This window comes from Protopterus annectens, chromosome 2.part1 (assembly GCF_019279795.1).
Source record: "Protopterus annectens isolate FY-2018-M chromosome 2.part1, PAN1.0, whole genome shotgun sequence".
Lineage (NCBI taxonomy): Eukaryota > Metazoa > Chordata > Ceratodontiformes > Protopteridae > Protopterus > Protopterus annectens.
Genome location: NC_056729.1, coordinates 675,248,909 through 675,266,158, shown reverse-complemented (window position 1 = coordinate 675,266,158; position 17,250 = coordinate 675,248,909). Strand labels below are relative to the sequence as shown.

The window sequence follows — 17,250 nt, the reverse complement described above, 5'->3', positions numbered from 1 at the left end:
ATGAAAGCAGAATGGTGCAAACCACATTTCTTGACCTGGCCAAATCCCTCACTCAGATATAGTAGAAAAGCTAAATAAACTGGTTTTCAACCCTTGTCTGTTGGATTGTCAGCTGGTTCACAGATAGGATGCACAAAGAGATCAGTCACCAGTGTAGTCCTCCAGAGTTCTGTGCTGGGACCTCTCCTGTCTGGCATCTACTTTTCTGAACTAAAAGCCAATAGCAAAAGGGTCTGGCTGACTTTGTTTGCAGTTGACTGTAAGCAAGGAGCAGTCATTAAATCTCCAAATTAATTAGCCATCCTGCAGGAAGGCTTGTTTTCAATAAATTACTGGTGTCAAAATCATGGTCTGAAACTAAATGTCAAAAAAATTCACTTTTGTAGCCTTTGAGAAGTAATCCATTCTAGGTTACTACCACATTGACAGTACTCCCATAAGAGTTGACCCAGTTGTTTGGTATTTGGGAACTTTTGTGAATAGTGAGCTAACCTTTGACCAACATGTGTCTGTTGTTGTAAGGAAGCCCTTCTATACTGCACAGCTTACAGAGTGATTGTGTCTAAATCTAGGGATGTCATTTTTCCCCTTCACTCAGCCCTCATCATTGAATGTAATGCCCCCTTTTACCTGTATCTGTCCAGACAAAAGCAACAACTGGGTCACCCACAGCAGTACCTTACTAAAAAGATAAAGGCCTAAAGAATATGTACTACATGGACCAACTCAAAGCCCTGTCACTATACTCAGTATCCTACAAACTGTTAAGAGGTGATGTGTCTAGCATACATGGTGTCCTGTGTCTCATTACTGATGTATTTGCTGCACATCAGCAAGTCAAACAGCATCATAAATACTTAGTCTAGGGACTTAAACCTCTTCTGCAAATTCAACAGAATGATTTGGAGGGACAGGTATATTTTGCAGAGGATCTCTACTGTGGAACAAGCTTCCTCAGCCATGTAAAACAAAGATACTCACTGTCTGTTTTCAAGCCATCTTGGATCTATGGATGGGAAACATAAAATTTACCCCAGTACTGCTCCCTATAATGCTAATGGACAGATGCAGTTCCTAAATAGTTTATCCCATGTATGGATCCTCTCAAATTGTCTGTGGCATGATCCCATTTATTCCCATTAGAGGTAATATATACATAATTATCGATGAGATGCCAGTCTGTAACCAAATGGGATAGATTCACCAAAAGGGAAACTGGCTTGCAAGGGTAGATAGGCTATGAACCTTTGACACTATCACCGGATGTGTTTTCATAGTGTGAACCATGTTACAGTATTCCTTTGATGTGTAACATCTTTCTAATCTTGCTCAGGAAATGTTTCATTAAAAAATATGTATATTCAACTCTATTCTGTTTTATTTTCATTATATCAGTAAGCCCAAGTACCTGTAAACATCTCTCTAAGTATCTACCCTTAGCCAGTATTGCATGGTATATTGGCCCCCCAGAAACATCTTACTTATTTTCTGTCATGTCCCAATCTTCTGGCACTACCATACATCCTTGATGAAAAGCTATAATGTTGTTTATAATATTCTGTATATGTTGTTTCCCTGCATTCAGTAGAATACATTATATAACCTGTCCTCAGCAAGGCTAACCACACAGTGATGTGAAAGTTGGTTCTAGATAATGGTCACTGTTGATGTAACATGCTGACCCCATTTGCATCCCTGCTAGATGATGGTCACTGTTGATGTAACATGCTGACCCCATATGCAAAATTGGAAAGAGCTGGGGTTGATGTAGATGTAGTACAGTCAAGTGCATCACCTTGCCAGCAACCTCTTTCCTGCTTGTCCTTTATTTATTATTGAGTCTTTATTCCTATACTCTTTTTTTTTTTTTTTTTAATTAATATGAAAACATCTATTGATTTCCCTCGCTTTCTCTTCCAGTACACAACCTCCTTCCCACTTTTCTTTACAAAAGTTTCATACTCTGAGTCAGGGATTTCTCTTGTATCATTACTTGTGCGTTCTATTGTAAATATGGGTCAGTACCTTCTCCTATTTTTGTTAAAATTTATATTCCAAATCAATAAATCAAATTGTGCCATAATAATGATTATATTTTATTCTACTTAATTTATTCTTTGTATTTCTGTTACAGAATAACCTTTCATAATCTTTTGTAATTTGTGTCCTTTCTGTTTCAGCTGACCCTGATTTCCCATTAAAACACACAGTTTCCTTCCTACCCACACAGTACAGAGCATGTGAACTACATACATATTCTCACATAGTCATAGAGCTAGTGCTGTGTATATACAGCAGTGTAAAGCCTCTTCAGTGCTTTTCAAATTCTGTTGGGAAGAACAACAGTTGTTGTAAATCTATTATCTGTTTATTTCCCTTGCCTGCAATATGTCATTTATGAAACTGTATCCCTATCTTTATGTTGCTAGTCAGCAAATATTTCAGGTACTGCTTTTTTATATGGTCAAGCCTTGCTGTTCAGTCACAGCATCTCCAACCTCCTGCACTCAATCAGACCTTCTTGGGAGAGGCCAACTGCATTCTGCTAAAAGCACTTGTGACATGCCAGTCTGTTCAGACCACAAAAATCAGTTCTGAATCCAGATAACAAATGTGTTGTTCATCCGTCATTGTCGACGATGACCAAGGACATCACTTCGAGGAGGTTGACTGAGTACGGTGTGTCCGTCTGTGCTGATCAGTCCAATGCGGGCTCGGACAACTCTGCCACACATCTGGCATGAGTGGTCAGTTGGATTGGTTGACAAAGAGTTGGCTGTGAATTTATGCAGCTCACACTTCCTCTGCAGTCTTGTTCTGCTCATAGGAGGTAGTGCCTTTTTCTGATGCAGCTTCACCAGGCGGGGAGGTCTTGGCGCTAGGGTTTCCCAGGAGTATGGGTCAATGCCAAAGCTCTTCAGAAAGACTTTCAGCATGTCCTTGAAGTGCTTTTTATGCACACTTTGTGTGCATTTGCCTTCCGTGAGTTCACCATAGAACAGTCTTTTGGGGAGTCGTGTGTCTGGCATATGTACAAGGTGGCCTGCCCACCTGACTTGAGCTCTCCTCATCAGGATGTAGATACTTGGCAGTCCAGCTTGAGAGAGGACAACTGTGTCTGGAACTTTGTCCTGCCATGTAATTTTCAGCAACCTTCATAAGCCGTTCATATGGAAGTGATTCAGCTTTTTGGCATGATGCTCATACACAGTCCATGTCTCACAGGCATACAGTAGTGTGGGCAGTATGACTGCCTTGTACACTTTCAGCTTTGTGGACAGTTTGATGCCTTTCCTCTCCCACACTGACTCCCGCAGCCGTCCAAATGCGGAGCTTGCCTTGGCGATGCGTGTCTACCTCATAGTCAGTGTTCACAAATCTGGAGAGTGTGCTGCAGAGGTATGTAAACTTGTCAACAGCCTTCAGGATTTCACCTTCAGCAGTGATAGTTGGTTCCACATACATCTTCTGTAGTGTGGGCTGATACAATCAGTACTAAGAAGACTGAGGTTTTGTGAGGCGCAGTGGAAAAGCAGTAAATACTCTGCTGCATCTGGGCCTCTGTGGCAGCGTTGAGTGTGCAGTCATCTATGAACAGGAAATCGCACACAAAATACTCTTCAACCTTAGTCTTGGTCTGTAGCCCCCGCAGGTTGAAGAGCATGCCATCAGTCCTGTATCTGATCTTTATGCTGGTTTCTTCGTCATCACAGCAGGCATCTGACAGCATGGCTGAGAACATCATGCTGAACAGCATGAGTGCCAGTACACAGCCTTGCTTGACTCCATTGGTAACTGGGAAGGCATCGGAGGAGTCTCCATCATCCAGCACTCGAGCAAGCATGCTGTCCTGGAACTGGCACACGATACTGATGAATTTGCCTGAGCAGCCAAACTTCTCTATGATCCTCCATAGCTCTTCACGACCGAGTGTCAGAGGCTTTGGTCAGGTCCATGAACATTGTGTAAAGGTCTCTGTTTTGTTCCTGGCACTTCTCCATGCTGCAGATATCATGTCCATTGTCACTCGCCCCTCTCTAAAGCCACACTGACTCTCTGACAGGTGTCCATCTTCCTTGTGTTGAGTGAGATGGTTGAGGAGGACTCTAGCAAGGATTTTGCCGGCAATGACCAGGAGAGAGATTCCTCTGTGATTGTCACAAGACTGCCTGTTGCCCTTTCTCTTGTAGAGATGGACGATGGAGGCGTCCTTTAGCATCTGAGGGATAACTTCCTGTTGCCACATGGTCTGGAAGAGCTCAGTGAGCTTCTGTGACAAGACTGGTCCACCTCCCCCCCCCCCCCGTCTTCTAGATTTCAGCTGGAATGGAGTCAGAGCCTGGTGCTTTACCATTGAAGAGAAGCTTAATTGCTTACTTGACCGAGGTGTTAATGGCAACTTGCGGCACTCAGTCAGTGTCTTTGGCATTGATAGAGGAAGGCCTGTTCAGGACATTGTTGAAGTGCTCAGCCCATCTTTCCAGGATGGTATTCTTGTCAGTGAGCAGGGTGGACCCATCGGCACTGAGCAGTGGTGATGTTCCAGAGGACTATGGCCTGTAGATGGTCTTCAGGGCATCATAGAATCACTTAGTGGTTGCTCTCAGCATACTTCTGGATCTCATCTGCCTTTCTGTTGAGCCAGAAGTCTTGCATCTCTCTGACCTTTGCTTGCACCTTGCTTTTGATGGAGTTATAGGCTGCTTTCTTGGAGACAGATGTAGTGTCTTGCTGGAGGGATCTGAAGGCTTCACGTTTCTTATCCAGCAGCTTCTGAATGTCTTTATCATTGTCATCGAATCAGTCCTGGTGTTTGCATGTGTTCAGATCCAAGTGAGCAAGAGCAGTGTTGTAGACCACATCCCTAAATGCTGCCCATTCCTCTTCTCCACCATTGGTGCCAAAGCTGAGTTGGTCAGGCCTACTGTCAAGGTCCTCACTGAGGTTCTGGCACACAGATTGCCATTATAACTTGCTGACATTTAGGCGCCTATTGGTCTTTTTCCCTTACGGGTGCCGCCTAGGCTGGATGTGCATGTTAGGTTTTGAGGGGATGAGTCTGGGGTCTGTCCAGCAGTCTGCGCCACACATGGCCTTAGTCACTCTAGCATCCTGCCTGTCCCATCTCCTTACTATGATGTAATCAATAAGATGCCAGTGCTTGCTGCGTGGGTGCATCCAGGCCATCTTACAGTTGGGTAGGTGGAAGACTGTTTGTGATCAACAGGTCATGAGCTGCGCAGGTCTTCAGAAGTAGATGACCATTGCTGTTGCTTTTGCCAGCTCCATTCCTCCAAATGATTCCCTCCCATGTCTGGTAGTCTGCACCAGTTCTGGCAGTGAAGTCGCCTAAGATGACAAGCTTATCCGCCTTGGGCACAGATGCTATGAGGGGACTCCAAGTCTTCATAAAACTTGTCTTTGATCTCCTCTGAATTTGTCATGGTGGGGGCATATGCACTGATGAAGGTGGCATGGTGCTTTCCTTTTGAGCAGGAGCCGCAGAGACATGAGTCAGTCATTGAATCCTTTTGGGAGGCTGGCTAATTTGCTGATCAAATTAGGTCTGTTGGTGAAACCCACTCCTGCTTCACGATGTTAATCGCTACTGCGGCCACTCCAGAAAAAGGTATAACCAACTTTAACTTCTGTCAGCTGGCCTTCACCTGTGAACTTGGTCTCGCTGAGGGCTGCTAGCTGTATGTTGTACTTGCCGAGTTCTTTTGCAACAAGTGCTGTCTCAGGGCTGTCTGTTTTGGAGCTATCCATTAGCCTCCACACATTCCATGTGCCAATGGTGAACGAGGTCACCAATGTTTTTTTTTTCTTTGTGTTTTGACCGCATGGTTGGGATCCCCACCTACCATGGCAAGCAGGCTAGGGGTAAGATGAAGCAGGGTATGTTTAGGGCACCTTTTCTAGCCCCTTCCTCAGACCATAGAGGTGAACAGAGCGATCCTAAATAGGGCTCCTCAAAGACACAGGGGGCTGCCGAACTCCACTGCTACTTCGGTTCAGTAGAGAGTGACCCATTGCCCTGGGCCGCCTGTGTGTGAGGTTGTGGCTACAGCTTCCAGTGTATCCACATCTGCTGCTTTGTCATTCGCCCATCGCCACAGGACTTGACAGGAGCGGGTGGTGTCTTGACTTGTGGGAGAGTTGTGCAGATCGTCGGTCTCACTCTCTCGTCCCAGCCTATCTTAGTCCAGTGGCAGGATGTAGTTGAGATGACTGGAGATGGGTCGGGATGCAGTGGATGGCCAGCAGTGTTCTAATGTGTCTCACTATGCCCTGTCTGCGCTCCATAGCACTTTGGTGAGTCCACCTTCCTGCCTGTTGAATCAGTCTGGTGATTTCCTCTGTGCAGTCTGCCAGATCCGGTCTTCACATGTGTAGGTAGACAAGTCCTTACTCGCCGAGGGTTACAAACCCGTTGACTACCCTCACCTGGTTTTGCCAGCCAGTCAAAGCCATTGCCTGGGGTTTGGCTGCTGTTGCATGCAGACAGCTACGAGGAGCCACAGGTGAGAGCTGTGTGAGGACCAAAGTGGATGAACTACTCCGAAGAGCATGACGTGTCCGCCCATCAGAGGTACTGCCTCTCCCTGACACTCCATATACCCCGATAACAAATGTAACAAGGAATGAAATGGAGAGTTATTTTCTCAATGGTAGTTGCAGATCTCCGTGATTTTAAAACACTTTTCATTATGTATGTTTCACATTTCAGTTAAATCAAGCATCCTATTTCATTTAACCTACTTCCCCCACTCAGTGTTTTGAAATCATTGTTTTTAAGTACAAATTTGACATGTAATACTTTTATTAATCAAATAGTTATTTTCTGTGTAGTACTTAATGATTTGAATGGTTTTTAGGATGTCATTCAGAATGCATCTCAGGTTTTGAATATAACACGTCCTTGTCCATGTAACATTTATCCCTTTTACGTCCTGTTCTGTGTATTAATCATTCAGAATGCATCTCAGGTTTTGAATATAACACGTCCTTGTCCATATGACATTTATCCCTTTTACGTCCTGTTCCGTGTATTATTTTTCTCCAACTTTGTTGGAAAGCTCATTCTTCTCCTTTGTTTTATCCAGCATTGCCTTTTGGAAAACAAGAAAGGGCTTTGCTGGAAACTTCTCTCAAAGTGTTCGTAATCTTAGTTTCTGTTCATTTTGAATGGCTGCTTGTGCCCTCGCCCCACTTTTCTGCTTCTTTCTCTTATTTTCTGTTTGCCACTCTTCTTTTGCCTGATGAGGCTTAGTGTAAATTTTTATCAAAGTGGATAAAAGACCCAAAGTAATGCAGGATACAGTAGTGTGAAACAACAATTTATTTGTCTGCAGAGTCGTATAGTAGTAAGAAAAGCATTTCTGTTAGTTGTGCTTGTAATTAAAGTGTCGTTATTCGTGTAACTCTTGTGTGTCTCAACCTTTAACTTTGTTCCCTTTCTCCGCAAAAATAGAAAATTTTCTCCTTTAGTTGATTTGTACTCTAATCAGTATAGGTTTCATCTGCTTCCTCAGTCTCAAATTGGAAATGTTTCCTTATAACCTTTCTGTTCTAATATTATCCATAGAATGTCCAGTTCATGTGTGGAGGCATTTTCTCATAAAGTCTCTGTAGTCCTTTCCTTCAGTATGTTTTTGTACTGCTGCAAATATTGAGTCATCTCTTGGTGACCTTGTCCTCGAGTTCATTTTCTGTGTCATATCAACTATTTCCTCTGAATGCCCGATTGAAACATCCGTTTCCTGCATCATTCTGTTATGTATGTTGCAGTAGGGCCTCACTTATCTTACAAATCTCAGAGTGCATTTGGTCAGCTTTTTTCTGTAGGGTGATGAGTTTTCTACTTCAGTTGCCATTAGGATCTGCTTTTCCCACCTGCGTTACACAATATTGCTTTCATTATTCTCCAGAATTTTTACAATTGTTCTCCCTTTTACTTTTTATTTTTGACCTTCTGGACGTCGTATACATGTCAAGTACCAATTTCTTAACATTTTAGAGCTCTGTTTTTAGCTGCTTACACTACTGCCACCGTCTTGAAATATTTACCATGCATGCTTTAACTGTGTTAACCATAGTGGGAGATGCCATTTTTGTATATAGGACACAGACAAAGCTCCACATGTATTGTAGTCTTTTCATGTAACCAAATATCACCATAAGATTTTAGATGCATAAGAAGCAATTTTCCCTACAGAATAGAAAATTGAGCAGGTGATACACCACCTGTAGAACTAAAATATAGAGGATTATGATCAGATCTCTGATCATAACCAGGATGTTATATGTCTTTGACATGGATATCAAGAAATTCATCCTGAGAGTGAAGCTAGAGAGGTGAATCTTGACATAGATGTCAAGAACACATAATATTATGGATTGCAATTGAAAAGACCTGACCATAATTCTTTGTAATTTGTGGAACTTCGTCTGCTCCCATGTAGTGCAAAAGTTAGAAAAAAAAAACAGTAGCTGTAAGTGCTTTATGACTTAAACTGTAACACAGTAACAGCTACTGCACAAAATTAGCGTCCACACAAAGAAAACGTGGGGAAGCCAGTAAACACTTTATTCAGACTTAAAAAGAAGGTGCAAATGGCTTCCCAACTCTCATTTGTTGTAATTTTTCAGTACTTTTATGCTCTAGAACGAGACAAGTGCAGGCCGAGGTGGGTGCTTAACAAAAGATTAAGCACCTTTCTGACATCAGGAAGGTGCTTAATAAGCCTGCCTTTTCATGGATTTCTGAGTGTAATCATGGTGCTCCATGCACTGCAACAAAATGCTGTACTGTCTACCATCTGTTATAGATATGGTGTTGTAGTACCTGTAGTAGGTATTTAGACGCATATAAATAGTTCAATATGCATTAATTTAAGTGTATTTGTGTTGTCCAGGTATACACAGCATTACACAGTTCCCAAATGCCCAGCTTTGCTGTTAATGGTACACTGATATGATTTTTTACACCTTGGTGGAAGTGTTTGCTAAGCAACAGTAGTTTAATTTTGAGTTCCTTGAAAAGGAGTCTACTGCTGCTTAATTGGTGACAGAGATGACACCTGATTTAAAGATGTGTATCATTAATGTGGGGTTGCATGTTCTCTACACGAGAAGTAAGTCATTGATATATATAAATTCTGCTCTGCTTAAGCCTTCACTTTTCTGTAGGCCATACATGAAGCTTGCTACAGGTATGCCAGATCATTTATCAGAAACCTTGTGTCATAAAGTTATTATTTATAATGTGATCAAGAAAGAGTAAGGCTGTAATATTGTTTGTTTGAATGCTAATGCTTATTTTTTATGTTTGCTTAGGTTGAAAATGTCCGTCTTATTGATCGAATAACTTCTAGGAAGGCAACCATTGGTACTTTGTATCTCACAGCCACGCATGTCATTTTTGTGGAAAATGCATCCGAGGCTCGTAAGGAAACTTGGGTGAGTGCCTATGATCTTCAGTGGGTATTTGTCTTTTGTATTGCATGATAGATCATTCAGAATACTACTTCAAAGGAGAGTCATTAACACATTTTGCTGTTCTTGTCTACCATTTGAATATGCCATCTAGAAAAAAATAGGGGGTTGTGGGAAAAACAGGATGTCCTTCAAGGATGCATCTGCAGTCCTAACAAATGGGTTGTCCTGTCGTCAGGCAGCCCTTCGGTCGGCCGGATTCCAAAGTCTGGGTCTGGCCTCGGCTGGTGTCGCACTTCACCCGACGTCATCTCTGCTGGTCTTCGGGTATAAAGGCATCAGCCGACGCAATTTTCCTCAGTCTTTCTTGCCGCGTGGCGCCCGAAGCAGAAGCTGTTCGCAAGTGCCGGTCGGTCAGATCCAGAGATTACTACTACCGAATACTACTTCGAAGACTTCTAAAAGCTAAGTACCTCGTTGGGGACTCTTTCTTGCCTCAGCCGATGTCAGAAAAAGTGAATAACTGTTTAACTTGTGGGAAACAAATACCTCATAAAGATTTCCACTCTTACTGCTTACCTTGTTTAGGCCCAGACCACGACGTAGCAGCCTGTTTAGCCTGTGCTTCCTTCAACCGACGAACGCTTAGGTGTCGGTCGGAGTTTGCTGAACAGTTTTTCGGCTCAGATTTTGCGTACATTATGCCGTCGGATCCTCCGACTTCTCAAATTGTTAAGAAACGCAAAGTAAAAGACCGGCACTCGCGGTCCGCGGTTTCGGCCGAAACCACGGTTAAGCAAACCGCGAGTGTCTCGGTTTCGGCCAAAACCGAGCAAACGGGTCAATCTTCAGCCGAATCCATGACTACTACCGAGGCTCCTGCTACCCTAGTTGAATCGGCCTCTGAAGTTTTGCCTACTAATGTGGTTTCTCTAGAATTATCGGACACCATCCCTTTGGATGTCTCTACCCCAGCACGTGGTGCTGCTAGGCCTCCTGCAGCCATGTCTATAAAGGCCTTTGCCAGGGCTAAAGCAGCCAAAACTGCTAAGTCTGTGCCTGTTAAGCCCCCCTCTCACAGGCCCAGTTCCAGTTCCCAAATGCTTACTCTGGCAGAGGATCTCATCTCTTTAATAAGGGGATCCCAATCTCACCCAGACAGGGCCTCTCAACCTCCAGAAAAGAGACCTAGAGCAGAGCCCCCTGAGCCAGTCTCCTCAGATGACTCTTCTGATGATTCAGACAATACAGACCATCCAGAGGCTCCTTTTTCTGCTTATGAAGATTCCGATGCTGAAGAATCTATTCCTTCTGCCTCTCCACCAGAGGAATTTTCCTTTGGGGAAACCTTACATGCCATGAGAGAGCATTTCCAATGGCAGGGACAAGATTTCTCAGATTCAAGAAAAAGGCTTAGGACCTTTCTACACTTACCGCAACATAGGCCCTTAGCTATACCTCCAGTTCTTCCTGTTGTGGATGATGCATTTAATGATGTTTGCACTGCTCCTGATACTTTACCTCCAGCCCCTGCCAAGCCCGATAGGTTTTACAGGGTGCCGGACACTCATTACCACCTATACAAGGCTCCCTTGCAGATCCTGAGACTGTCTCCCAGGGGCCTAAGGCAGTAGCTTCGACCTCAGCGAAAAACCCTCTCCCTTCTGGAAGGGAATCCAGGTCCTTAGAGATGGGGTAAAAAGTATACACCTCTGCTACTCTCTCAGCTAGAGCTTTGAACTGTCAGTTTCATATGATCCAATACCAAGAGTTTATGCTTGATCAGTTAACTAAGAAACTGTCCTCTGATGATTCCTTAGATAAGAAATATGTTTTAGAAATGGTGAATAACATTCAGCAGGTTAGTAACCATTCTTTAAAATGTGGCTATGATGCACTGGAGGCTTCATTTAGATCAGCCATGACTGGCACAGTTATAAGAAGACATGCATGGTTGAAAGAACAGGTCTTGCCGGATCATGTTAAAGCAAAACTATTAGATGCTCCTATGGATAAGGTCAGTCTATTTGGTTCTCCTGCCCAGCAAGTAATGAAGAAAATGGAAGAGAAGGCAAAATCTGTACAAACAGTTAAAGATTTCTTACAGGTTCAGCCCCAAGGTTTAGCAGGAACTGGCCTTCCAAAATTGGTCCTTTCCAGACTCCTCTAAATCTCAGAGAGGCAGGAATAGACGTTCCAGAGGCAGAAATCAATCCAGAGGAGGTGCCTACAGAGGACGCCAGTGGCAAGGCAATAACCAGCGAGGCACAGACACAACCACTGCCACTACAACAGGACAAACACAGTGACTTGGCTCTGACACCGCCTTCCAGGGAACAAATAGCAGCACCCTTAGGCGGAAAGTTAGCCTTATTTTCAAAAAATTGGCACTATATCACAAGAGACAAGTGGATTTTGCAAACTATAGACCAAGGCTACAGGTTTCATTTCCACACCTTACCAGTAAAAAGAGGAATGCCAAACCTACCACCAAATCAAAAAACAGAAGCTCTAAAACAGATAGCTCAATTAACAAAGATGAGAGCTGTGGAAAGGGTGCCACTTAAAGAACAGGGCAAAGGATTTTATTCCAGACTCTTCCTAGTACCAAGAAAAGAGAAAAGTTGGAGACCTATTCTCGACCTGTCCGCTTTAAACACTTTCATCATTGTTCCAAAATTCAAAATGCTGACCCTACAGCAACTTCTTCCCATGCTGGGCAAGGAGTGTTGGCTGGTAACTCTAGATCTCAAGGAGGCATACCTGCACGTCCCCATACGACCAAATTGCAGAAGATACCTCAGATTTCTTGCAGGATCAGAGCATTATCAATTCTCAGCATTGCCCTTTGGCTTATCTACTGCCCAGAGTATTCACAAAATGCCTGGCATCAGTAATCGCTCATTGCAGGCTACAGGGAATCCAAATTTATCCATACCTGGACGACTGCCTGATACAAGCTGACAACAAAAGCAAGCTGACACAAGACTTACAAAGAGTCATTTGCTTACTACAAGCCCTGGGATACACAGTCAATTTAAAAAAGTCAAGACTGATACCATCCCAAACAAGAACATTCTTGGGTGCAGAATTGGACACAGTAAAACAGATGGCATTCCTAACTGCAGAAAAAAGAACATCTCCCTCTTTACTTCTTGGCATTAACAAAGCAGAACAAACTAACAGCAAGGAAAGTACTGCAGGCCTTGGGCTTCATGGCATCATGCATAATCCTGGTCCCCCATGCCAGACTGCATATGAGAAAGCTACAGTGGTACCTAAAGAATTTATGGTCTCAACACAGGCACAGCTTAGAACCGAAATACCACTAATCCCATGCCTGAAACAAGAGTTCCTATGGTGGGCTCAAGCATGCCAGTCAAACCCAGGTTTGCCCTTCCACAACATTCAAGCAAGCCAAACCATCACAACGGATGCCTCAGACCTAGGTTGGGGGGCCCACATGCTGGACAAATGCATTCAAGGATTATGGACTCCAGATCAGCTGCACCTGCACATAAATCAAAAAGAAATGCTGGCAGTAAAACTAGCAATCCAGAATTTCAGACCATTCCTCAAAGAAGGCCAATTAATGATAAGGACAGACAACACCACAGTCATGTGGTACATCAACAAACAGGGAGGCACTCATTCATACCCCCTATGTCGAATGGCTCTGGACCTATGGAATATGGCTTTGAGCTACAACATTCAGTTACAGGCAATATTTGTACCGGGAAAAGAAAACATCCTAGCAGACATGTTAAGCAGAACTACCTCGGATGCTCACGAATGGATGCTACACCCGACATCTTCAAGGCCATCACAAAAAATGGGGAATGCCACAAATAGACCTATTCGCATCCCCACTCAATCACCAGATCAAGAAATTCTGCACAAGGACATACCACCCACTGGCTTGGAAGGTGGACTCTCTATCCTTCAGTTGGAAAGACCTGACAGCATATGCATTTCCACCTCTTCCTTTGATGCACAAGGTACTACTGAAAATCAAAGAGGAACGTCCAAGGATAATTCTGATAGCTCCAAATTGGCCAAGACAACATTGGTATCATTTGCTGAGGAGCATGTCCCGGGGAGGAACGTGGACACTACCCCTGATTCCTTTGATGTTAACTCAGAGCGACTACAACATCATGCATCCAAACCTGAAAACTCTACAACTGACTGCCTGGAACATTACATAAGAGCAACTAACCCAGATTTATCCCAAAGGGTTAAAGACATTATCCTTTAGGCCTGCAGACCTTCAACAAGAAGGAACTATGCAGGAAAATGGAAAAGGTTTGTCATTTGGAGTTCTGAAAGAGGAAAAGATGAGTCACAGATAGATATTGCCAACATCCTGGAGTATTTGGCAGAGCTTCTCCATACAGGCCTGTCCTATTCCTCCATCAAGATACATGCATCAGCTATTTCTGCAGAATACAGCTTCGATCCCCCTGTCTTCTCACACCCTCTACTCAGGCAGTTCCTCAGAGGAATCAAGAATGTAAAACCTCCTAGGAAACCACCATTACCAGCATGGGACTTGAACTTTGTGCTAGAAAAATTGACACTCCCTCCATTCGAACCAGCAGCAACAGCAGACCTTCAACACCTATCCTGGAAAACTGCTTTCCTACTGGCAATTACTTCAGCAAGGAGGGTTTCGGAACTACAGGCCTTAATGGCAGTACAACCCTTCCTAATCTTCCATCAAGATAGAGTGTCCATGAGAACTAATCCTACATTTATGCCTAAGGTGGTATCCAGAGTGTCTCTAAACCAGGCAATCCACCTACCTACCTTCTTTCCCAATCCACAGAACAGGGGGAAAGACTGCTGCATACCTTGGATGTACACAGACAGTTGCGCTACTACCTGGACAGAACCAAGGGCAATAGAAAAACTGACCAGCTTCTAGTAGCCTATGCAACAGGAAGGGAAGGAAAAGCAATTTCCAAATAGACAATCTCCAAGTGGATAGGAAGTTGCATAAGATTCTGTTACTCCTACCATGGAAAGCAAATTCCACAGAACATAAGGCCTCATTCTACAAGGGCTACAGCCACTACCACAGCTTTCTTACGAGGAGTGGCTACCAAGGACATTATTGAGGCGGCTACTTGGACCTCCGTGCATACATTTGCCAAGCATTATAACTTACCTCTATACTCTAGATCCCGAGCAGGCTTTGCCACTGCTGTTTTGCAAGGGATCCTAACTACACCATAATTCTTCTTCCTCCTTCCCTAGTTTGGCTATGGTATTCTACCCATTTGTTAGGACTGCAGATGCATCCTTGAAGGACATAGTACAGTTTTGTACCTACCATAAATGTAGATGTCCGAACAGGATAGCATCTGCAGTCAGGAATACCCACCCTCCTTCCCCTCTGTGGTACTCCTAGGGTATTTACCCTCCTAATAGCTAGCTGGGGGGGATCTCTTATGGTGTATTTGTTTGTATATATGTACATACATGTTTATTTTTTGTTTTTGCCTTCTACTTTTTTGGAAACATTGGCATTTATCCAAAATTTAGCTTTCCAAGAGGGCAACTGGCATCTGGGGCAAGAAACTGAGGAAAATGGTGTCGGCTGATGCCTTTATACCCGAAGACCAGCAGAGATGATGTCGGGTGAAGTGCGACACCAGCCGAGGCCAGACCCAGACTTTGGAATCCGGCCGACCGAAGGGCTGCCTGACGACAGGACAACCCATTTGTTAGGACTGCAGATGCTATCCTGTTCGGACATCTACATTTATGGTAGGTACAAAACTGTACTTTACAGACCTTAATTAGAATATTAGATAGATGATGTAAACCATATGGAGTGTAAGATGTAGTCGTCGTCTTGACCTGGGTTTGATTACCACAGTATTTGGTTGTGTACACTGTTAGTGTGCGCATATAATTTAGCAGCATCAAATTCCCTTTATCACCAGTGAAAATGGCAGCTGTAATTAGTAGGTTTTAAAATGCTAAACAAAGAAGCAGTGCCTGGGTCACATGGTCATGCTAACTCCTTTTCCACTGACATAAAGATATGAACAAAACTAAGGCTGTAATTTTAGTCATAATTAAAGGAATTTTGGAATTGGTTACCATCTTCTTCATGAGAAAATATATTGTTATATATTTTAAGATTTCTTTCTGTATGTCAGTTGCCTAGTATGGTGCAGATTTCTGTGCCTGTTGCCACAAGGCAGTAGTCCACCATAAGTGTACCAATAGGTTTCCCAGAATGCTTTGTTCTGGGCAGTGCAGCAGCCATCAGCCTTTCCACAGGCTTTAGTTTCTGCATTAAGCACTTGGGTATCTGCTTTAAAAATTGTTCTCATTCACTTGATACAGTGCAGTAAGACTTTGTGTCATTTTATTTAGTTCTAGAAATATTTTAGCCGGTTACAAACTGGACAGTTAAATAAATTTTGCCTGCTGCAGCTTCACACTATATCCTTTGGGATACCTGAATCTGTGTTCCCCTTGAATTTTTGTGCAGCAGGGCCAGAAGGGGTGGTTGAGTTCCATGACCAGGAACATAACTGGGACAGCTCCTAGTCCTCAGAAAGAGCTGATGGTCACTAATTTTAGAGAATTTCATGGAACCTGCTCCTGGATTTAAACTAAAATATGACTGTGATCCACTTTCAGTAAATATTCCAAACTTCTCTGCTTTGTATCATATTCTTCCACTGTGATACGTGTACATGTTCTTAGGCTGATACAGATGATACACTGTGTTTAGGTACCGCAGTTCCACTGTTCCCGTAATGGAGGAGACCACTGGGCCCTTGATCCTTGCTACCCTGACCATTTCCATGAGTTATCCTTGTAGGTTCATAGGTGTGACTAACAGGCTTAAGGGCTATTAGCCACTGAGGTGCTCCATGTTCTAGAGACGACAGGACTGGACCCAATAGCTGTTTGCATTCTAACTAAGCTGAGAAAAGGGGGGGGTGGCATTCTGGTGTCACATCAGTGTGAGTGGTGTGATACTGTGCTGCTGTAGCATCTGCAGCCTTCCTGAGACTGCTGTGGAGTATGTACCCATCTGCTTATCCTTCACAAGGCTTCACCACCTGGGCTGAGCACCCACATGGTCGCTATGCAGTGCCGCCACGCGATATGTTTATATGATAACTGTTGTGGATCCTTGTGATCCATCTTAGATGTGACTGGTTTTAAAAGATTGAGGAAACTGTAACATTTCCCTGCAGCTGTTCAGTTGAGGAAGCTGGTTTATTGTTTTAAACATTTCAATAAATAGAAAAGAAATAATAGAAGGTATGTTCCTGAATTTTTCATATTCTTGTCCCATTTCTTGTATTTTTTCTGGTAAATTACCGAGGATGTAAGTCAGTCATTAATGTCTGACATTAGTGTTTTTATACCTCTTATTGTTTAAAAAATAAATGCTGATGTGAAACCTGTTCTATTAATTTTTTTTAAGTGAATTAAAGTAATATTTAAATTGTCCTGAATTTTGGGCCTTTGACCCCATCCACAAGTCATTTTTGGCATTGTCCCTCTCAGGAGCAAAGAAGTTGAGAGCTGTCCTAGAAGAGTACATAAATTCAGAGACATAGATAAGGCTGGGAAAAGGGAGAAGCTGCCTCGGGTACAAGGTGTTGGGGGAACATTTGCTGTCAGGACTGACATCCTTCAGCACTCCGTGTTTGGTAGAAGCAGTGCTAGCATTCGGAAATGAATGCGGATACTGCATTGACAGTCATGGCTGAAGCACTTCAGCTGCCCACTTCTGGTATTTTAGACTGTAGCAAGCCACTTGTTATGATTGTAGCA

The 17,250-nt window shown here is 43.4% G+C and overlaps 1 protein-coding gene across 1 annotated transcript in view; it reads left to right on the top strand.

Moving 5' to 3' along the window:
* The window catches only part of MTMR7 (myotubularin related protein 7), a 901,754-nt gene that overhangs the window by 200,608 nt on the left and 683,896 nt on the right, over positions 1 to 17,250 (top strand). The window contains exon 2 of the mRNA XM_044062411.1: positions 9,340 to 9,462. Coding sequence (XP_043918346.1) covers positions 9,340 to 9,462 — 123 coding nt within the window. The remainder of the gene's footprint in view (positions 1 to 9,339; positions 9,463 to 17,250) is intronic.